Source organism: Dipodomys spectabilis, unplaced genomic scaffold (assembly GCF_019054845.1).
Source record: "Dipodomys spectabilis isolate Male_0828 unplaced genomic scaffold, ASM1905484v1 ptg000187l, whole genome shotgun sequence".
NCBI classification, from domain to species: Eukaryota; Metazoa; Chordata; class Mammalia; order Rodentia; family Heteromyidae; genus Dipodomys; species Dipodomys spectabilis.
This window is the reverse complement of record NW_024870864.1, coordinates 14,325,096-14,349,360: the sequence shown is the minus strand read 5'-3', so window position 1 is coordinate 14,349,360 and position 24,265 is coordinate 14,325,096. Positions and strand designations below refer to the sequence as shown.

The window sequence follows — 24,265 nt, the reverse complement described above, 5'->3', positions numbered from 1 at the left end:
AAACATGTTCAAACCTTCCAAAACCTGATACAAAGTATTAGTTAATTTTTTCTTTATATTTCCTGAAGTTATTTAAAAACATATTTTTCAACTCTACTTTCTATGGTTTAGACAATGGCAGTGTAAAACAATAATATGTTACTCGATATCAAAATAAATTAATTTTCTGAGAACTAGATTAAAATGTTGCATGTTTTAATATGAGAGTTGAAATGAGTATTTAAAAATACACTTCCTGAAAAAAATTCCCTGACAAGAAATAGATAAATGTTTAAATTACTAAACTCACATGTTTAATTATTTAGCTTCCCCAAACATCATATTGTACCTCAAATAAAATTATCTCATGCCAATACAAAATTAATTTCAAATAAATTTTAACTACTATTTTTCTTCAAACAATTGTTTTTAAAATGTTTTTCAGAAGTTATTTTTCCTTACCTTTAAAAACCTGTCCTGACATATCTAGAATGGCTTCGTTATTGACTGACTGCAGAATTTTAGGACAGACTGGACCATACATGAGTACAGAGCAGTGTTCTTTGTAAGTCACAGAACAGGCAGTGTCAGGTGTGTGCTGCTTGGGATGAGCAGGAGGACAGACAGTTAAGGTATGCAATTGACTCCAGAACGTATCTCCCAATGCTTTCCAGTGACCTTAAAAATGGGGGCTGCATCTGAGATGTTCTGTCAGCAGTTGAAGCACCAGGATAAGCATCTGGGGCAGCCCAGCCTCTCACTTCTGCTTTCCTGGGAGGTTTTTGTTATGACTGGTGTCACAGGGGTAGGTAAATAATTACCCTGCTGACAGTAGTAAGTGGCAAAATCTTCAGGCTGCAGGCTGCTGATGCTGAGAGTGAACTCTGTGCCAGATCCACTTCCATTGAACCTCCATGGGACCCCAGATTGCCAAGTAGGTGCAAAATAGATCAGGAGCTTTGGAGCTTTCCCTGCTCTCTGCTGCTACTAATGTAAATAATTGCTAATGACCTGACTGGCTTTGCAGGTGATGGTGACTCTCTCTCTCAGAGATGCAGACAGGGATGGTGACTGAGTCAACTGGACATCACAATGGACACCTGACATTGGAAAAATTAAAACAATTAGTCATGTAATTAATGATATTATCCAAGTACTTCCACGAAGCCTCAAGCTGCTCTGTTAATATGAGATGAGTATTCCCTGGCATTGTTCTTCCTTACGTGGGAGCCAGAGCAGCAGGAGCCCCAGCAGCTGAGCAGCGGCCTTCATTTGCAAGCTGTTTGTTGAGTGGAACCTTCTCCTGCATAGGGTGTGAGCAGCCTCTGAAGAAGTTCTCAGGGCAGTGGGCTGTGCTCAAGGCACATGAAAATCAGCAGGGTTGGAAAGATTTAAAAGATATGGCTATATACATAGCTTTGTGATCTTCATGAATTTCTGAACTAGCAGTCTCCAAATCTCTCAGGTAACATTCCTGTCTCCTATCAATAGCCCAAAAAACTCCCCTTAAAGATAAGATGTTCCCTAAACCAAGAGCTCACATCTACTTCAGTCTCTTCTGCTTCATAAACCTTCATGTTCTTATGCTATCGTCTCTTCCAGTTCAGAATAACATTTTTTTAGTAACTGGGCTAGAACTTGTGGTCCCAGCAGGTTCAGATTTGATGAAAGGAAACAAAATAAAGGGTGAGCAAGGCAATGAAACCACAATGAATGGAGAAGACATCCTTAGCATGGGAAGCAAGGAAAACCTGCCACAGACAGTGAAGGCAGAGCGCAGTGAGGAAGGCTCCCACATCAGGACCAGCATGTGGGGACACTGTCCACCCTAGTGCAGGATGTCACTCTGGGGAGCCACTAGCAGGGCATTGCCATGACAGTGAATCGACTTCTCATCATTGTGAGTCCCAGCTGCTGCAGGTACAAAAAATAACACTGCTCTTCACAGTCAGAAGCTCACACACAGTGAAAGTCCCTGCCAAAGTCAGAGTTCTCTTCATCATCCTTCACTAAATGAACTGCACGTGGATCTGGATTTGAGAGATTCACCAACTACGACCCTTGTTATGATGTATCTGTGGCCTGAAATATTACACTTCTGAAGCCAAAGGAAGCTATGTTGAAACTGTAAAACTCATGCCTTTCTATTTACCTGCATTTAATTAGAGGAACTTTGAAGGTGGACCTGTCTTTTGATACACATCCACTCCTGGTACACACAACGTCCCCCCACACCTGGGTTTCAGACCAAGACATTTTAGGAATGGCTACGATTCAGGAGGAAAGAAGAGTGGATATGAGAGTGGAGATCAACCACTTCCCAATTTGTGTAATAAGACTGTTATGCCCTGAGCCTCAGGTAGGAATCATGAACATAAAGATCTCTTGTGTAGACGATACTAAAGCTACTAGCACATGTGTTTAATATATTATTTACCATACCTAAGATACAGAACCAACCCAGATGCTCCTCAGTAGATGAATGGATCAAGAAAATGTGGTATATACACAAAATGGAATTCTATGCCTCCATCAGAAAGAATGACATTGCCCCATTTGTTAGGAAATGTTAAGACTTGGAAAAAATTATATTAAGTGAAGTAAGCCAAGCCCAAAGAAACATAGGTCCCATGGTTTCCCTTATTTGCAATATCTAGTATATGTATTAGTCAAGCAGAAAAGGTCAGATAAGTTGATGTTGGGAAATGAACCCTAAGATATGTATTCAAATGTTTTTTTTTTCTTTCATGTGATTGTTTCTAACACATTCATAAGATTATTTTTTGTTGCTTTGTATGTCCCTCCCCCTCAGTTTAACCACTGTTTTCACTGTATTTGATGTCGGTATAATTTGTGGAGGGGAAGGGGAAAAACAAGTCGTTTAAGTAAGGATACAGGTAGACCCGATGCAGCAATGAGAAGTACAAGTTGTCATGTCCAAAACGAACTTTACAACTTTGGTGGGGGAGGGGGAGGCTGGGAAAGGGATGGGAAGGGTAAACAAAGGAGGAGGCTACAATGGTTGATAAGAAATATACTCATTATCTTGCCTATGTAATTGTAACCCCTCTGTACAGTATGTTCACAATTAAAAAATAAAGATTGTGGAATACTAAAAAAAAAGAAAAAGAAAAAGAAAATCAGGTTCTACCTAGAACCCACCTTGGGTTTTTCCTGCTCCTTCAAGTTGTGCTCATTGGATGGCTGGTCTTCAACAATGCATGTCTTGAAGGACAGTGTGATCTGCTCTTTACTTTGGCTTAAGTTCTCTGGCTCTGAATGTCCTCCCTGTCTGTCTTCTAGTTCCTCAATAAAAATTAAACTGTCCTTTTCCATCTGCAACATGTGTCTCAAGCAAGCATTTTCATCTGTGCCACTCTATTCCATATCTCTGTAGATTCAATTTAAATCGCACTTCCATAAACACAATCCAACTGCTATCCTGTGAGCCTGAGGTCAAACAATGTGCCCTGGTGGCCCCGCCCTTCCATGCTTTATGGAGTGTGGCAGCTGTTAAGTTCCTTAATTCTCTGCTTCAGCATCCTCATTTGTGTAACTGTTACAGTAGTGTTGAATACTTTTCTGTATCTTTCTCTGGGATTTTACCTTCTTCCATCCATGGGCCAATTTTTCTCTTGGCTATTTTCACTCATAGGATCATATATCTCATAATCCTAAGTATTTTCTTCAATGGCAACAAACCCCTGAAGTACATCTCCAACTTCTCAACACATTTCCTCCTACATCCACTGTTAAAACATTGCCTATAAAAGAGAGATGCCCTACGTTTGCCATTTTAACTTGCTGTTAATTCACCTTTTTGTATACCTTTTCCCTAATAATTAACTCATGATATTTAGTGAAAACTTCAATACCTACCATAGAAACTCTTTCAGAGTGAGTTTTTCCCTCAAGTTATTCCTTATGATTAGTTGGATATATTTCCAGGTAAAGTTATAATCAGTAGGACAATATTTTGTAAAATAGAAGAGTTCACCTATACATTGTTTAAAAAATTTGTTAAATCTTAAGAAGATACATGAATGACATAACATATAATAACAAAACAATGTGACAATAATACTTATTAGACAATATATTGGAAATGAACTTTACAACTTGGGCTGGGGGAGTAGTTGGCAAGGTAGACATTGGAGATAGTGAGGGAGAGGGGAACACTATTCAAAAAGAAATCTATTCATTACCTTACATTTGTAATTGTAACCCCTCTACATATCAACTTTACAAAAAATGTGAAAACAATAAAATAGGGAAAATCAGAAAAATCATAGACTAATATCTAATAATACATCATATATACAAAATAACACATAATATATTTTATGTAATTTATATTTAATTATTACATACTGTATCTCATATATTAGGTATATATACATAAATATGATATATAAATTGCATGCATATGTTCACTTGTCAATCTGAGAATCAGAGGGCTTTTGACTTAAGGAAGATCTGCTTTATCTTGAGGTTTCTCCATTCTTATTTTTATAAATAAAAGACGTCAGTGTTGTTCCTCTGACTGTCAAAGATTCCTTGATTCTTGAGATTAAAACAGAGAAGATTCAGTGAACTAGGAACACTGCTGTGATTCTTGGTGGGAACTGGTCTGGAGGACAGAGGGACTAAGCTCAAAAAACATCTCACCTTCAGTGTACCTTGCAGGAGAGCACAGGATGGCTGGATACCCAGTGCCAACAGTGTTGTTTGTATTCAGTGTTTCTCTTGATAATTTCAGCTTGATTGCTAAGTCGAACTAGCATTTAGAAAATAGAAATAAACTAAATTTATCCTCCTTTCACCTCCCCTTTCTCTCCTTCCATTCATCTCCATCTCCTACTTTGCTTCTCTCTCTCTCTCTCTCTCTCTCCCTCTCTCTCTCTCTCTTTCTCTCTCTCTCTCATTTCTTATTTTTCTCAGGCAATGTATGTTGATCAAGTCGAATATGTTCCACAAGTAGAAATCTCTTTTAAAATTAGATAACTGATCTCTGCATTTCATCATTCTGATTGAGTTAAAGAGAAAAACTATAACTGTCTACATTTATGTGAAACAATATTTCTAATAGCATCAACAGCTATCCATTACATATCAGCACGTCAGGAATAATGAAAAATACCTGTTTTAATAAATAGGCAAACTCTGCAACAAACTTTGTACTCATTGATATAGTTATTTAGCAATTTACCACTCAAGCTGCATTAAACTATGAAAAGTTCACTATTACCTTCTATACCTAAAATTGTACTGAGGTTCTCCAAATGCAATAAGAAAAGCTAAAACTGATTGGATAAGAAGCACAAAAGACCTGAAGCAGAAAAAGGAAGTGGCAAACTGTCTTTACTTGCTAATGAAATTCGTGCATGAAGTATTGAAAAATCTCAAAATAAAAGTTTTGAAATAACTTTGAAGTGTCTTTGTGCACATTGTGAATATCTATTCAAGAATAAAATAACCTGGATAAAGTCAGAGTATTTCCATGTTTATAGTCTGGAATGTAATATTAATATTTCAACACCTAGCACAGTGCCAGTATCGCACATCTATAATTACACTTACTCTAAAGATTGAGGTATAGAAGCTCGCTGGTCCAGGTTAGCCTGGGCAGGATTCCTGTCCTATGATTCAAGGACAGCTCTGGCAAGAGGAAGCTTGAAGAAAGCAGCTGGGGCAGCCCAGGCTCACACTTCTGCTTCCTGGAGGTTTATGTTATGGCTTGTATCACTGTGGGTGGGTAATTATAATACTGTTGACAGTAATAAGTGGCAATGTCTTCAGGCTGCAGGCTACTGATGGTGAGAGTGTACTCTGTCCCAGATCCACTGCCACTAAATCTGGAGGGGATCCCAGATTGTAAATACTTTGCACCAGAGATCAGGAGCTTTGGAGCTCCCCCTGGTTTCTGCTGGTACCAGTTTAAGGCATTGCTAATGCCCTGACTGGCCCGGCAAGTGATGGAAACTCTGTCTCCAGGAGATGCAGTCAAAGTGGATGGAGACTGAGTCATCTGGATGTCACATCTGGTATCTGCCATTGGAAAAGTAATAAGTATACATAGAATCAAGCATGTTATAAGAAAGCTTCAAAAACAGCCAAGCATCACTGACTACAGCAGACTGAGGAGATCCTCAACGTAGTCTTTCCTTACCTGTAATCCAGAGTAGCAGGAGCCCCAGGAACTGAGCAGGGGCCTTCATGTCCATGCTGTATGCTGACTAGGACTGACTCCTGCACAGGATGTGATCAGCTTTCAAGAACTGCTCAGGGTAGTGGGCTGTGCTCTGAGCACATGCAAATCAGTAGGGGTTGGAAGGGGCCAGCACAGCTACACCAACATGCCATATTTCAGTATCTCAGCCCAGACATTATGCCCCAGATACAAAAAACAATACCAGGATAGCACTGTTGTGCATGAAGAGAATATGTTTCTCTCTGGGATTCAGGGGACAGAATGCCTCTCTGGTTAAATACAATGAACTTTAATTTATACATGGGTCATGGCATGCTTTTCATGATATCATTTTATCTAAGTCAATTTTTCAAGCAAATATTGTTCCAAAATGTAGAATTAATGACTTAGATCAGATTTTCTAAGTCTTTGGTTTCCTTGAACCCATTTGTTAATCATAGACACAATTTTTCAATTACTCAACCTACAGGGGTATGTAGTTTGATAGAGAGAATGATAGTTAAATAATTAGATGATAGACAAGTATCAGTTAAGACTTAATGAAAGATAATGAAAAGTCTGAAATTAAACTATGTGCAGTATTAGGCTATGGTGTACAATATATAGGCTAGCCTTTGGGTTTTGCTATCAACTACAGGTCTCTGTTTCTGAATATACTTTCCCACCACCATCATCCACTAGACTTAACATCAGACATTGGCTCTCTGTATACTAAAAGGATCTGGCTACAGGCACAGCTTTATTATCTTTGTACATTTCTGAGCTGCAAGTCTCCTAAAATGTTGATGACATTCATGCATTATTGTTCGTAATCCAAGTTATTCCTCCTCACAACATGAGCTATTCTCTAAACCAAGGCTGAACTAAACTTCAATTTACTCTGCCTCTTAAAAATGTAAATTCCCACAGTACCTCCCATTTAATGGAATTTGTAATTAATGAAGTTTTCAGTGATTGAACTTAGAGTTTATGACATAAACAAGCTCTGAAAGGATGACATGTAGCATAGTGAAGTGTGAAGTGGGACACCGGAGCTGCAAAGCCCAGAGAAGACAAGGGAAAATGCCACAGGTGATAAATCCAGAGTACGATGAGGAAGGCTCCCACCTGGAGTCCAGCATGTGAGGAAGCTGTTCACCCTAGTGCTGGATGTCACAACTGGAAAGTCACGGACAGGACAAGACAATGAATCCACCATCTTATTGTGAGTCCAAGCAGTTGCTCCAGGTGGACAAAGATAGCAATGCTCTCCCAAAGGCCAGTAGCTCACAGACCAGGCATTGCCAAAGTCAGAGTCCATCTGTACCAGGCCCTACATGACAGGTTCCTATAGCAACCTTGCTAACTGAAGTATTTCATACACTATTGGAACAAAGCAGAGTATAGAAATAAATTCTTGTTTTCCTCTTCCCCCTCCACATAATGAGTAGAGCTTTGATGCTGGACCTGGCTTATGGTAAACATGCACTCCTGGTGCAGACAAGGTCTCCTGATTATCATTCCTCTGATGTGGGTTTGAGAGAAGAACAATTAGAGGAATAGCTCTCAGTTGCAGGTAGAAGAAAAGTGGATATGAGAATGGAGTAAGAATCACCCTACTAACAAGACAGTCAGTCCTGGGCTAGGAATGTGGCTTAGTGGTAGAGTGCTTGCCTAGTATGCATGAAGCCCTCAGTTCAATTCCTCAGTACCACATACACAGAAAAAGCCAGAAGTGGTGCTGTGACTCAAGTGGTAGAGTACTAACCTTGAGCACAGAGAGGCTCAGGGATAGCAACCAGGCCCTGAGTTCAAGTACAGGACTGGCAAAAAAGACAGTCAGTCCCAGAGACCTAAGGTGGAGTAAGCCAGACCCAAGGAAATACAAGTCCCATGGTTTCCCTCATTTACAATAACTAGTGTATGTATAGGACAATTTTATCAGATGAGCAGAAAAAGCTCAAAAGCTATGTACATATGACCATATAACATGATGCTAAGTGAAATGAACCCCAAGATATGGGCACAAGAGGTCTTTCTTTATTGTTGTTATTTTTAATGTACTATGTGATTATTTTGTTTCCTTTGTCTGTTCTTCCCCCTATGTTGTTACTGTACTTGATTTTGATGCCCTGCATCTTGTATATACATTTGTCTAATTTGGGGAAGGAAAGAGGATTAACAAAATTGTGAAACAAAGACATAGGATGACACATTGAAACATATCCACAAGAGAGTATATTGGAAATGAACTTTATAACTTCAGGGAAGGCGGCGGGGGGGGGGGGGGGGGGGGGGAGGGGAAGGGGAGGGGGAAGGGAGGAGGGTGGTGGGGGAGGAAAGGGATGGAAGGAGAACAACTAGGGAAAGGGTGTCAATGCTCCACAGGAAATGTACTCACTGCTTTCCTCATGTAAATGTCACCCCTCAGTACAGCATTTTTACAATAAAATAGAATTTACCAAAAACAATAGAATTGGATCTAATAAACTAATCAGAGTGATCATGGCTGAAAAAATGGACACAGGAAAAACCGCATTTCTTACAGTCAGTGAGCTCATAACATTACCAGCAGAGATGTTTACACCTAAATATGTGAATATAAAACTGCACGGAATTATTTTAAAATCTAATTAGTAAACCTATATTATTTCTTCATGATAATTGGGCACTTAATCTCATATTTCTTTTCATTTCTCTGTGTACAATGGGACAGAATGACTAATTTTCTTTTTTTTTTTCTTTTTTTGGGGGGTCCGTTCATGGGGCCTGAACTCTGGGCCTGGGTGCTGTCCCTCAGCTCTTCAGCTCAAGGCTAATGCTCTACCACGTGAGCCACAGCGACACTTCCGGCTTTTTACTTCATGTGGTGCTGAGGAATCGATCCCAGGACCTCAGGCATGCAAGGCAAGCGCTCTGCCACTGAGCCACCTTCCCAGCCCAGAATGACAAATTTTCTGATGAACAACATGTGATCCTGTCAAGGTTTATAGCTCTTAGTGAGAACCTTACTTCATCTCATCCCAGGCTGTATGTAGAGCACCCACAACAAGGAGTCCATAGTTGAAATGTAGATTTCCCAGATTAAAACACAAGAGTAGATCCACTGTTCATTTGTCTCAATGCAATGGCTGAAATTTCACTGGACCTTCATCAAAACCTGATGAAGAACAGGATGCTCTGTCAGAGCTGCACAGACACATTATTTCCCCTTCCAGCAATCAAATATATGACAAAACAATTCCTATCTGCTACTCTGAACACTAAAATTGTGAAATTTTGTTATGGTTGTCCCAACCATTTACACTGTAATTATCCAATATGGAAATTTGGATTGAGGCAAAATGAAGAAGCAGTAGAAATTATGTCATGAGCTCATAGAATCAAAATATAATCATGAAAACATTTGTCAGATATCAGTATCTCATGAATATATTCCTAACCATACAGGAGTATGGAGATCTCAAGGATCATGATCAAATCCCAACTAACATTCAAGAAGGTGGACTGGAGGTGTGGCTCATGTTATAGAGGACCAGACAAGCAAGGAATCTGAACAAGCATGAGGATAAAAAGATAAATAATGCAAGCTAGGAAGGGATAGTGGGAGAACAATAAGAGAAAGGGTTACAATGCTTGACAAGAAATGTACTCATTCATTTAGAAATGTAACTGTAACCCCGCTGTACAGAATCTTTACAATAAAATTAAATTAAAAAAATAAAAAATAGAAAGTATCATTTTCACAATGTAGCCTCTGACGTGCTTCAAATTCCTAATCCTGTTGTTTTTTGTGGAAGTAGGTGTCCCCAAGTGCCTACGATCTGGCCACCATTTAGGAAAAGACTGAGGCAGGTGCACTGCCTTGAAATGTCCATTGTGTTGCCAGGTGCTATTGTTTGGGGCCATGACACTGTCTGGCTGCTGCACCTCCTGTGCCTTAGAAAACTACTTGTTGAAGGAATTTTTTGCCATCCCCTGGAGGCAGATGTTGGCGAGTCGAGGAGCATGGTTGGACCACAGGTTCTGCACACTGTCCTGTAGACTCTGTCATCACACACAGCCCATCCCTTACTGTTTGAGGACAGATTAATTCACACAGAAACAGTTTCCTTCCAAGGCTTAAATGGATGTTCTTTCTGATGAAATGGGGAGTGTTTCCTTAATATAAAAGTGATGTCTAGTCACAAAGCACAAAACATTACTCCAAGCTCAGGGTAGAAGGAGTAGATCCTTGAATCTCAGGGCATGTAGAATTTAACCTGCCTGTTTTTTTCTAACTAGCTTCTGAGTTTGAAATCTCTTACCCCCTAAGTAGACATTTCTTAACAGTCTTCTCTGCATCTGAATCCAGTTTAAAGGTAGAATTTTGCTTTGTAGCTCTCTCCTGTGCTCTATCAATAGCCGGCAAGAAGGGCTATGCATCCTATTCAGTGGTTGAAGACCTGTCTCTACTTTCAAGGAAAGAAGCAGCTAAACACCACATCTTGGAGTTCCAGTAAGGTGGCAGCAAAAGGTGAATATGAGCTTAAAATAATCCAATTGTCAATGCAATCCTCCAAATCTCATACCCTTGCATAGCTTAGGATAAAAGGTACACAACACTATGTCCAGCTCTATCAGCTTAAAAGGGGTCTTGTGAACTTTTTAGTCCAGGATGGCCTTCAAACCACATATTCTCAACCCTCAGTTAGGTAGAATTAGAAGTGGGAGCCATTGGTGTCTTTTAAAAATTTATTTTATTGCAAAGATGCAGTGTAGATGGGGTTATAGTTACATGGGTAATGTAATAAGTACATTTCTTGTCGAGCATTATTAGACTCTCCTTTGTTATTCTCCTCCTATCCTTTGAACGGAGTCTGAAAAATTTAGTCCAGAAGTTGTAGAGAAAAATGTCTGTACATATATGACTTGAATGACCCCTAGTGTTTTGCTGGTGTAAGGACCAGATGATTGTAAATACCATTGAATTCAGGAAGCACTAATGTCAAATTCCAGTTCTTCTCAATTAGAGTTCATAGGAATTGCCATTATCTTTAAATATTTCTCTAATTTACTCCCTTGACTGAAGTCTTCTTTATCTTACCATGGTGATGGAAGTGTTCTTTTATTTTCATTATACCATGTAAATGTTTGAAATGTCAAGCATTATTGAGAACTCATCATACAGCAATATTTTAAAAGAAATTAAATGAAAAGCATATATCTGCATTAGCTCCTATGAAATAAACAAGCCATATTTATTTTCAAATTCGGATGGTTATATTATCAGAATAATGTATTGATATATTGTTTGATTACATTTTTATTTTTGTGATGATCATAAAAATACTATCACTTTAAACCCCTATTGAAAGGGATTTTTAACCCCCTTACAATGCTGTCATCATGGAAGTAGCAAATAAGTAATCTACCTATACAAACTATTTAAAGAATAAAATAAAGGTGTATATTCATGTCATCACAATAAAGCAGAAGAATAAAGACCAGGAAGTATAAGACGTCACAGTAAACATCATTCCTTCTATTTAGACTGATGGTCATTTTTTTTTATTTTTCCCCATTATTTGATAAATTTATATTCGACACAAGGTTACATTTGGTGTAGAAACTTCTCGGGGGTAAAGGTAAAAGGAATGAGCCACATCATAATCCAGTACAAGCTCTGTTACAGAGTCAATATCTGCTTTTGGCTATTAGCTAATGACTGGGTGTGCAAGAAGGCTGCTGGTAGCTATGGAAAAAGATAGAATCTTGCACAGGCTCAGGTGTCTTTGCTTCCTATGGTTACACAGATCATTCCTAATGCAGATCTGACTGATGAACATGGATTCCTATTGCCCCTGCTCCATGTTGGGAAAACCCTGATGGATCTTCGGTTATCATGTCACAGCATGTAACATGTTCCTAAACCCAGCTGTGCTAGTCTACCCCTTGAAGCAGAACGCAGTCTGGAAGCTCTTTTTACCTGCAATGAGGGGAGTGACAGAGCATCAGGTTTCTTTGCATGGGATCAGGACAGGACATTGTTAGCTACAGACAATGCATTACACTCCTGTGAATCTTGCAGATTTTCAGACTCTATGAGAGCCAGGCTACTGCCTCTTCATCATTCATTGCTCACAAGAAACACCCTAGACCTCTTTTTGCACTCATGTCATTGACAGCCATCACATTCCCACCAGAGCCCACTGAATGAAGGCATGAAATCAATGGTAGCTAACACCTCTCTATACCCTACATGCCAATCTCCAGCATTCTAGGTAAAATGAAAGGGGAACATTGCAAGACCAGTGCTGTTGGAGCCTCTCCCTCTTGATGTATATGATTTGGTGTGGACAGGGATGGTTGCCTCAGGTTTATCAAGCACCTGGAAGTAATGTCCATCCAAACCTGTGCTGATAAAGATGGTGTTTAACTGCTTCCTCCTCCTCTTCCCTCTGCCTCCAAGCCCTCACACACAATGCTTCCTAGGACATGAAGTGTTGGTTTCTCATGTAGCCTGGCTATGAACCCCTTGGCTCCAGTGGGTCTCTCCAGCTGCCTCACCAGTTGGAGCCCAGGTTGAGGGCCACCACCTGTGTCTCTCAGCTTTTCCATGAATCATCTTTCACCTGGCTATTCTTAAAAATATTTAAACCCTTTTTAATTTACAAGATTTTTCATAAATTTTTAATTGTCACTATTTATTTGTTTGGCTCTGGTCCTGGGGCTTGAACTCAGGGCCTGGTTGCCCTTGCTGAGGTTTCCTTCCTCAAGGATAGTGTTCTACCACTTGAGCCAAAGCTCCACTTCCAGCAATGATTGTGAGGGTGGGATGCTTTTGAGGAAGAGTAGTTCAGTGGAGATGACAGGCTCCTGTACTTTCCTATCTGGTCTTTTTGGAATCATGGTCTTCACTGAATCTTGAGTCAGAGGTCCTTCAGCTTTTCTTCTCTTTGGAAAACACGTGATTACTTTTCCCTCTCCAGAGGCCCACTGAGTAGTCTGTGCTTTATTTGAGCCTGAGACATACAAACACACTGGTTATGTGTGTTTGTTGTGTGCATGTGTGTGTCTATTCTTGCTCTATGTAGATGTTCTCTGTGATTTGAAATTCCCCCACAATATTGCACATATTCATTCATATATTGGTATAAAATTAATTTCACTGATTTTGACCATGTTTGACTACTTTTCCCTATCTACAGCTGATCTGCAGAATGTGTGCACTGTGTGGGTCTGTGTGGGGGCACATGGTGCATCTTCATACAGCTGTTCCCTATGAATGGGAGAAAAATACCTCCCTCCTCGAGAGTATTAAGACTTATTAATGTATATATCTTCTAAACCAATCCATGTGAGAGATACCTGTTCCTTAGGACATCTTCCTTCAAGTTGTATAGGGGCTGGAGTTAAGGAGGGAGGAGTAGCCATGAGGTGCTAGTGTCCCAGGAGTAAGGTAAGAGGCGACATATTGTGAGACTGTGACCCTGGCAGAGGCATGAGAAAGTCAGTTGGAAGTGTCCCTTGGATATCTCCCCATTATTCCAGGCTTCCTGAGCTCATCACCAGGGGAACTTGCCATTGCCTTGGTTGTCCTCGTGAATAGTCTTGACCATGAGCCCGGGAGTTCTTATATCAGTGGCCTTTCTGGTGTTGCCTATGGGCCTGGGGCAGCCACGGTGGTACTGGAAGGGGCACAGGCTGTTGTCTGAGCTTGTGGATGAAACATCCTGCCTCCCAGACCACTCGCTCCTCCACCCCCACAAGCACTAGCAACACTACCAGCACCCCTTTCTCCTCCTATACCTCCAGCTCCTGGCTGACCAGCACTGCCAGTAGCACTTGCCAGGTGGTTGGCTATGTTCACACTCAAACTGTGGGCCAGGTTGGGTATGACCTTGTCTCCTCGGGACATGGCTGGCCTTATAATCTGGCCAAGAAGCTTGTACCAGGGCCAGAAGGCTTTTCTGGAGGTTGGTGTAGATGCATCTGGACCAGTTGGCCTCTGCTTTCCTTTGCTTGTGCAGGCCAGACCCTGGCACTCTCTGCTTGCAGACCCTGTGTGCCAAGAGCCTGGGGTGAGTGTGCCCTTGATGCTGGTGTGGAGAATGGGTATAAGTCCTGGAAACCGGGGCAAGGAGAATGCAGGGCGGCCTGGGACTGGCTGGAGCACTGTGTTGTGGGAGGCCCTGGAATTCGTGGGTGCGCCAGGGAGTGAGGGAGCTGTGCTTTGGTCCACAGTACAGAGGCATCTTCAGGGAAATTCTGACAAAGGCAAGGCCGCTTCCCCTCCCCCTTGCCTTCTCCTTCTCCCACTTCCCAGGGCACAGAGGCTCTGATCCCAGTTGGAGGAAATGGGGACATCCACTGCAGGTCAGGCAGTCACCCGAGTTGGCCTGCGACCCAGGGAAATTAAGGGTTTCAGTGCTGAGCGGCACTATTGCCACCCTGGCTTCTTGTATGGAATTGGTGACACTGGCTGCATAGTTGGCCAGTTGTCCCGTGATCACCCTTGAGGCTGAGCCATGTACGGAATCTGAGAGTCTACTGGGACCATGGGACCTATTACCTCTCAGACCTCCAAGAGCCGAGGCAGCTGCACGAATCCTGTCCCTGGTCCACTCTCTCCTCGGCAGCATCTGGGTCTAGCAGAGGGCATCCTCAAAAGACTGTGGAGGTGCATGAAATTCATGCTGTTGCTGGGATTCGCTCTGGTGATTGCCCCCACACAGCTTCTCTGGGTTGCCAGAAGTCTGACCTTAGAGGGCCTAATCCTCCTTTCTCCTCCACAGAGGATCAGCACCCCTCTTTTGGCTCTGTGCTGTCCCTGGGGTTCCCAAGGGAGACCTTCTTGTAGGCGCCTTGGTGAATTCCGGACCTACTGTTTGGGAGGGCAGCTGATGCCAGGTGTGCCCCCAGTACCAGTGGGCCCAGGGTCCTGAGGGCCTCTGGAGCTGTCCATGGACCAGTGATGAGAACTGATGCTGCCCCCAGAGGATGCTGGGGCCACTTGGGGATGCTTCTCCCACCTGCTACTGGGCCAAGGGCTGGCAGTCTGCTTGCCAGATCCCTGGAGCTCACACAGCTTCCCAGGCCATGGGGTCTCTGGCCCAGAGCTGGGGCCTCCCTTCCTGGGCACCATGGCTTTTCCCCCGGAGCCACAAACTACACTTGACTCTTTCAACTTGTCCTCTTGCGCCCACCCTGACTCTGACAGCACAAGAGCCTCCTTCCTGCGCTCTTGAACACCATCCTGTTCAGAGACCTGCTGTAGAAGCACCAGTAGATGCGCTGGGTTGCAGCCCAGTAGAGCCAAGGTCCAGCTCATTTGCCATACTGCCCACCAGCGGGTGCTTCCTAAAACCCTTCATTATGTCTCTGATAACCATGGCACCAAGGATTTCTGCCGTGATGAGCAAGACTGAGAACAGACTCAAGGATCTGCGGAGCTCCTCCCAATGTGTGCTGGAGGCCAGGTGCTCTTGCAGCAGCCGCACGGCTCCCCACACGCTCTCCGTGGTCTGTGTCCCCATGCCACAGCTGGCCACGTCTACAGAGACGCGGGAACCACACACCTAGACTCCTCCATCCAGGGGTTCACTCACCCTGCTCTGAGAGGACAGATCCACATTTGACGCCTTCAACAGGTCCTCCTGCTCCCTCTCACCATCCTCCACCTCCTTCTGCCCCTCCCCCTGCCCAAGATCATACTTCCTGGGCTCTAGACCTCCATCCTGGCCAGGGACCTGGCTCAGAGCCTCTGATTTGTGGCTCAGAACAGTCAAGGTCTTCCAGTGTTTGGCCAGTTCTTTGGCTAAACCGGCCACTTGTGGGTGCTTCCTAAAACTCTTCACTAGCCTTCTGACACCCATGGTGGCAAGGATTTCTGCTGTGATGGGAATGACTGAGAGCAGACAAAAGGATTTGTGGAGCTCCTCAGCATCTGTGCTGGAGGCCAGGCACTCCTGAATCTGCCTTACAGCTCGACACACACACTTGGCCACCTCCATCATTTTGCCAACCATGTCCACGTTTACATAGGTGCCTGGGCCACTCAACTGGGTTCCTGGATGCCATGGGTCACTCACTGTGCACTGAGCAATCATCTCTGGTTGGTCACTGCGAGGCACGTGGAACTTCCTGGCAGTGTCCAGAGTGACTCTACCTGCCAGCTGCCTGCCTTATATAGTCCTCTGGCTGCCCCACCTCCTCCCACAGTTCCTCCTCTAAGCCCTTCCCTGACTCCTGCCTGTTACACCCTCCTATCTTAGTAGGGGGTCTCCCAAGATGCACTTTGCATGACCTTCCACAAGTCCCCTCCTCACAACTGCCTAGGACATTGACCAAAAGCAGTATAGACAAACTGGGGCAAGTCTGGTATAGAAGACAATTCAAAGACTAAAAAGCAGCAGAGGGAGAGTCCTGGCAAGAGCTGTACCTGCGGCTTTGCCAACACCAAGAATGGCGTCTGAAAGCCATGAGTGCCAGGATCTGGGCTGCCCAAAGCAACATGAGCAGAGGCTTACAGGCCCAGATGCTTCTACACCAGCATCCAGAAAAGCCTCCTCCTGGCTCTTGCACAAGCTTCTGGGCCATGAACATAGGGGCACAGTGTCCTGAGGAGGTCAACTCCAGCCTGACCTGGCCTGCACTGGGAGTGGCCACATCTCTGCCCACATACCAAGTGTGATGTGAAGTGCTGGTCAGCCAGCAGCTGGAGGTATAGGAGGAGGAAGGGGTACTGGTAGTGTTGCTAGTGCTGGCGCGGTGAGGACAGGGGTGGTCTCAGGGGAAGGAAGTTTCATCCCAAGCCCAGACAACAGCCTGTGCCCCTTCCAGCACCACCATCTTTTCACAGGTCCATGGGCAACACCAGAAAGGCCGCTGGTATGAAAACTGCCAAGCTCATGTTCAAGACCATTTGCAAGGACAACTAATGTAATGGCAAGTTCCTCTGGTGATGAGCTCGAGAGGCCTGGAACACTGGTGGGATGTCCAAAGGACACTGCCCACTGGCTTTCCCATGCCTCTGTCCAGGCCACAGTCTCACAATATGTCCACTCTTACCTTACCCCTGGGACCCTAGCACCTCATGGCTACTCCTCCCTCCTTAATTCCTGTCCTTATACAACTTGAAGGAAGATGTCCTAAGGAACAGGTATTCCATGTGGATTGAGTTTATAAGACATATACATTACTTATTACTCTCCAGAAGGAAATGGATTTTCCTCCCATTCACAGGGAACAGCTGTGTGGAGATGGACCATATACCCACACCTAGACCCACAAAGTGCACACATTGTGCCGACAGGCTGTGGATAGGGGAAAGCAGTCAAACGTGGTCAAAATCAATAAAATTAAGTTTTATACCAATATATGAATGAATATGTGCAAAAATATCACACGGAATACCTGTATAATGCAAAGACTACACACACACACAAACACACACACACATACAAGCAAACACACACACGTATATACAAGCAAACACACACAGATATACAAGCAAACATATACATAATATCTGTGTGTTTGTGTGTGTGTGTGTGTGTGTCTCAGACTCAGATCAAGCACAGACTACTCAGTGGGCCTCTGGACAGCGAAAATTAATCAGATTTTTTTCCAAACAGGGGAAAAGCTGGAGGACCTCTGACTCAAGTTTACCATACTAGCTACTCAGAAGATTGGGATCTGAAGGCCATGGTTGCAAAAAGACCGTGCAGGAAAGTACAGGAGACTGTCCTACCCACTGAACTACTCTTCCGCAAAGGCATCACCGCCTCCCCCGCTTCAAAATCATTGCTGGAGGTGGAGTGTTGGCTCAAGTGGTCAAGTGGTAGAACACTATCCTTGAAGAAGGAAACCTCAGGAAGGGTAACAAGATCCTGAGTTCAACCCCAGACCAGAGCCAAACTAATAAATAGTGACAACAATTATGGGGGGTAGTTGTGGAGGTGGGAGGGAAGGGATTGTAGGGGAAAAACAAAGAAGTAGGCAATAATGCTCGTTAGGAAATGTACTCATTACCTTGCTTATGTAACAGTAAACCCTCTGTACAGTATTTTTACAATAAAAAAGTATTAAAAATAATGTATTGCATGAGGTAACACAAGAACTAATACTTCAGTTATCTTTGTAATTTCCTATTCTGGTATCTCTCAATTCACCTTTCTTATTGTGTTTCTACTGAAATAGTACAGTTGATATTTGAAGTAATTAACTACTGAAAATTCTTGAAAACTGTGCATTTAAATTGTCTTAACATATAGTAAGCTCACAATGACAATTGCTGCAATGGTTCCATTTTTTAATTCCTTTCTAAAAGATTCCACATTTGCTTATTTCTTTCACACCATCTGATCACTTACATGGTATCCTTGGAACCAAACCTGGCTACTTAGAGTTCTGTTTACAATTAGCTTCTTCAGGTGCAAGTAGTTTCTGAAGAATGATAGTACATTTGAGTCCAGATTAACCAGCTTTTGGAGCCATTTTTGCCTACATCCCTTCACTTCTGAAACATGCTCCGGACAGCAAACAAACGCTAGAGGAAAGGGTTTTACAGATTGTTGCTGGAAGCAAAGATCAAGCTTGTATGCCAAGCTACTTGGGAGGGTGAGATCTGGAGAATCTGGGTTGAAGATCAGTACATGGTCACAAAGGGTCACAAGTCCTATCTCCTAAATAGCTACCATCAAAGAATGCTGGAGGAATTTTCCAAGGAGAGAGGACTACCCAAGATGATATAAGGCTCCATGTTCAACTCAGCAGTTATAAATAAATAAATATTAAGAAAAATATACTTTTATATAATTTAACCCAAAACCAAGTAATAAAATGTAATCTTGGGTAATAAGCCCAAATTAAACCCAGTACTTTATTTATTAAAACATCCAGAAAACAAATCATTTCTAGGTTTGGTTCTGTAAGAAAGCTAAGTTTGAAATGTCTTCTGGAAAATTTAGCTATATATGATGCCTTAATGCCATTACAAGAGATAAGAGTAAAAGTTACATTGGCTTTGAATGTTGAATTCAATGGGATGATCTCTGTAAAGGACAACAAATGATGATGAAGGTGTCACATTGGAGTAAATATTTTATTTTTTCATAAAGATATTATTTTTTAGTATAGTTTGTATGGTTTGTGGCATTTTTTTCATTTAGATCAACTAAGAAAAAACTGATTATCATTCCCTGCATATATATATATATATATATATATATATATATCACATTTTCTTGATCCATTCATCAATTGAGGGGCATCAGTGTTGGTTCCATATCTTAGCTATGGTGTATAGTGCTGCAAGGAATACAATTGTACTGGTAACATTAATGTGGCCTTGTTTGTGGTCACTTGAGTAAATTCCCAGAAGTGGGATTGCTGGATTGTAGGGAGTTCTATGTTTAATCTTATGAGGAACCACCATACTGCTTTCCATAGTGGTTGAATCACGTTATGTTCCCACCATCAGAGTAGTATCTGGCCTCATCCCTGCCAACATCTATTATTATCTGTTTTCTTAATAATGGCCCTTGTAATTGGGGTGTGGTGGAATCTCAGTGTGGTTGTGAATTGCATCTCCCTTATGGTCAGAGATGTTGAACATTTCTTCAGGTGTCTATTGGCCATTCTTATTTGCTCTCCAGAATAGACTCTTAATTCTTTAGCCTGATGATTAATGGGCTGGTTATTTCTTTGAGGATTTTTGAGGAGTGTTTATTGAGCTTTAGGTATATTTTTGATATGAGGCCTTGTCTGTTGTATAGCTTGTGAATATCTCATCCCAGTCTGCGAGCTTTCTATTTATCTTGCTGGCTATGGCATTTGCCATGCAGTAGCTCTGCAGCTTAATATGATACCACTTATCCATCCATTCTTTGATTCATTGTGTTCTCGATCTATATTTAGAAAGTTTTCTCCTGGGTAAAGGAGCCCTACAAATCCATTTGCAAGAAAATGGAAAGATTTAGAATAAACCATATTAAGTTAAGTAAGCAGATCAAAAGAAACATAGGCTACATAGTTTCCTTTATTTGTAATAATTAGTATATGTCTAGTATAGTCCTTGCAGAGGATCACAATAGATCAATAGCTATGTACATATCACCATATAAAATGATGCTAATCCAAATGAACTCCAAGATATAGAAACAAGAGGTCTTTTTTGTTGACTTTGTTGTGGTCTCTATACTGTATCAAGTTCCTTCTTTTTATTTTATCTTTTTTTTTGGGGGGGGTCCAGTCCTGGGGCCTGAACTCTGGGCCTGGGCGCTGTCCCTCAGCTCTTCAGCTCAAGGCTAGCGTTCTACCACTTGAGCCACTGCACCACCTCCGGCTTTTTTCTTTTTGCTTATGTGTTGCTGAGAAATCGAACCCAGGGCCTCAGGCATGCATGGCAAGCACTTCTACCACTGAGCCATCTTCCCAGCCCTATTATATCTTTTTTAACTTCCCTTTGGCTTATCCCCTGTAGTCACTGTTTATATTCTGGAACCATGCATCTTTTATACACATTTCTATGACTTGAGAAGAGAAGGAGAATAACAAAATGGTGAAACAAGGACAAAGGGTGACCAATGCAACAGTGATACTCACAGGACACTATGTTGGAAATGAACTTTATAACTTCGGGGTGGGTGGGTTGGGTGTAGGGATAGTAGGAGATGAAGGAATGGGTAACAATATTTGACAAGAAATGTTCTCATTACCCTGCTTACGTAACTGTAACCCTTATGTACAGTACCTTTACAACAAAATTAAATTAAATTAAAAAGGATAAAAGAAAAGTGTTATAAATTTTTACTTCAGTGTAATGAGTGTTAAAATCTGTCCTGTTAATCTTCCACACTGTATTTACACAACAAATTGCTCACAGAATTTCTTAAATCTTCCCTCTAGAAAGTAAAGGGAGAAAGTGATCAAGATGTATTCTACTGCTATACTGACATGTTTTTAACCTCTTTTTTAAACTATGTAAAGGCAAATATAGGTATGTAATTCTGGTTATCTTTAATTAACATAAAATCTTATAATGTCTACCTTCCCAATATATATTAACCAGTCTCTGCTTATTTGTCACAGAGATTTAAATCCCTACTTCTTGTCTCCAAGGATTCTGCTCTGTCATGGGGCAGAATATCACATGGTAAGAAGGAACATGTGGAGAAGGAAGTTGGTGCTGAAGCTCCAGAAGACCCCACATGGTCATCTGAAGAGCCTCCTTGTGGGAAGTGATTAATTCATTGGAGGTCTTGTTCTCAGAAGAGCTATATCTTCTCTCATGGAGTGAGTCAGTTCTCATAACAGTTGCTTGTTACAATCCGTATGTTTGGACTACTCTAAGTGCAGCTTGTTTTCATTTTTTTTTGTTTGCTTAGTCATGGGGCTTGAACTCTGGGCCTGGGCACTGTCCCTCAGCTCTTCAGCTCAAGGAGAGTGCTCTACCACTTGAGCTACAGTGTCACTTCCAGTTTTCTGGTGGTTTATTGGAGATAAGACTCTTAAGGTCTTTCCTGCCTTGGCTGGCTTTGAACCTTGACCCTCAGCTCTCAGGTTCCTGTGTAGCTAGGATTACAGGCATGAGCCACCAGCGCTTGGCAACTACTTGTTCTCTTTACATTAACACAGCAGACAGGCCTCACCTGAGTAGAGGCAGATGAAACTACTGCATCTAGAATTTTCTGTATCTAAAACTGAGTTAAACATTATTCAGAGCTTAAGTCAGTTGACTGATAAAGGGGTGTGTGTGTGTGTGTGTGTGTGTGTGTGTGTGTGTGTGTGTGTGTGTGTGTGTGTGTGTTGGATGTGGTTTACATAGAAATGCTCTTTAATGGGCTGTTTGAGGAATAAAAAGCATCTCTCTACCCATGATACTCCTCTCCTCTCATAAACAACACCCTAAACCTTAAGGAAGCATATTCAGATTCCTAAGAATCAGTGAGGATTCACATTCAGTAGATCTAAGGTGTTATTTGTAAGATGCTTTCAGGGATACTGACGATGATTCAGAATTCTGGACATATTCTGAGTAGGAAAGAAAATAATATTTCATCCATGTTTAGTTGTGTTTGATTCATTTGTGTCAAGAAGTAGTTTTGCTTAAGTGTCCCTTAAGTGTCATGCAAATATCTCCTTTTCTTTGGACTGAGTCTTACTGAAATTCTTGCTATGGTTAAAAGTTGCTGATAAGAAGAAGCACATGTGAACATGGTCTTGTGCAATGCCTTCCTGGATATATTCTGAGAATTGGGCCCTGACCTCACTGGGTCTTCAGCTGTGAGCTCCTGTGATCACAGTCTCTTCAGGAAGTGCTCTTTCCAGCACTTTATTCCTTCTCTTCTTTACTGTGGTTATTCTAAATGAGATGAAACCTCTTCTAATCGCTTATGAGTTTAGAAGCCTTAAGAGTCTCAATCCAGTCCATCTACATCCTGCAAAGAATCATGTGGACAGAAATGAGAATGTGGACAACTGAGAACTTTAGGCATATTTCTGGTTTTGAATTATATTTTTGTTATCTATGAGTATTACATAAAAGGTACATTAAACATGTCAGTTTATAAATATAATGCATCTTGATCCATATTACCATTTCATCTTTCTAGCCCAGTCCTCTCTATCCAACCCTTTTTTTCTATACATATTTCCATATATAAAATATTTTCAGTTAATAAATGTGAATTTCTGACCCTGTAAAACTGTATAGTATATGTAAGATCCCTTTTTCATTACTCTATAGTAAATATTGATGTAATATGGGTCAGTATGTATCTGAACCTGTTAAATATTGTCTTAACTGTATTTTATCTATTCCCAAATTTTCTTATTTTATTTTTCTATGTGCATATTTATTTGAACCTAGCCAGAATCCAAGGCTGCCTTGACCTTCTGAACTCTGAATAATACCTTGAGGTCTAGTAACTGAAAAAAATATATCTATGTCCAAACTTTCCAAAATTGGGTAACACATTTTTCTTAGTTTTGTCTTTGTATTTCCTTAAGCTATTATAATGTCATTGTTCTATTCTACTTTCAAGGGATGAGACCATGGCATTGACAATTAATAACCAATTTGATAATCACCATCAGAAAGAAATTAATTTTCTGATAATTAGATTGGATGTTTTGTTAACATGAGTAGAAATAAGGGAGATTTTATTTTTGTTTTGTTTTGTTTTTGTCAGTCATGGTGACTGAACTCTGGGCTTGAGCACTGTCCCTCAGCTCTTCAGGCCAACTCTGGCGCTCTACTACTGAGCCACCTTCCCAGCCCCAGAAATAAGTTCTTAAAGACATAATTAGCTGAAAATATCCCATGCCTATAAGAAATTGATGTTTAATGTGATGAACTAGTTTGTTAGCTCAAATGTTTAGATCATGGCATAATAGTATACTTCAAATACAATTGTATCATGGCAAAATTGTTTTTCAATGACTATTTTTTCTTTATAAAATTACTTTTCTAAAATGTTTTCAAATGTGCTGCTATGAGTTGCTTGATGGTTGGAAGCTTGCATTTAGAATTTCACTGATGGAGCATTCATGTTGCATAAAAAAATTTACTGTTCAGATAAATAGGACATGCCAGCATGACATGTTACCCAACGACATAATGGAGCTTGTCCCTAAAAGCAATTTGTTGTCTGAATCTGCAAGGAGGAATCTTGGTGTGCAGCAGAGTTGGTATGGGGTCATTATAGCATCCATAAACCAGAGCCTCACATCTTGCTGTTCTGGAGGCTACTACCCAGCAAGCCAAAGAACTGATACTGGAGAACCATTTTCAACCTTAAGCTTTACACAACTGTCCTTTCTAACCTCTTTCTCAGAGCATGATTTTGTTGCTTTCTTATTTCACACTTTGATATTCAAAGGATGCTCAACACACTGTTTGAAAGTGTTGAGAACTGCTTTGCCTGACTTATGTCTCACTTAGGTCTGAGCTTCATGTTATTTTAAGGAATATTAAGATGTTTCTATTCCTCTATTAACATTTCTTTTCTTTACCTCCTTAAGCAATGACAGGAGCAAGGCTTTTATCTTGTTCCTTTCCTATTTCTGTTTTTCTTTACCTTTCAATATCTTCAAACAACTCCTTTTTTT

At 41.4% G+C, this 24,265-nt stretch overlaps 1 long non-coding RNA gene, 1 pseudogene and 1 gene segment (V, D, J or C); 1 reads left to right on the top strand and 2 right to left on the bottom strand.

Annotated features, from left to right (window-relative positions):
- LOC122121261 overlaps nucleotides 1-6,230 on the bottom strand; it is a 140,783-nt gene extending 134,553 nt beyond the window's left edge. The window contains 1 exon segment of the V gene segment in view: nucleotides 6,149-6,230. Coding sequence covers nucleotides 6,149-6,203 — 55 coding nt within the window.
- Nucleotides 764-5,719, bottom strand: LOC122121265. Its single transcript, XR_006149913.1, has 3 exons — nucleotides 5,560-5,719; nucleotides 4,648-4,756; nucleotides 764-1,079 (listed from the first exon to the last, which is right to left on the bottom strand). It is a non-coding gene; the product is annotated as an uncharacterized LOC122121265 (long non-coding RNA).
- A 17,474-nt stretch (nucleotides 6,231-23,704) lies between the features above and the next one.
- LOC122121238 lies at nucleotides 23,705-23,929 on the top strand (annotated as a pseudogene).
- The last annotated feature ends 336 nt before the right edge of the window (nucleotides 23,930-24,265 follow it).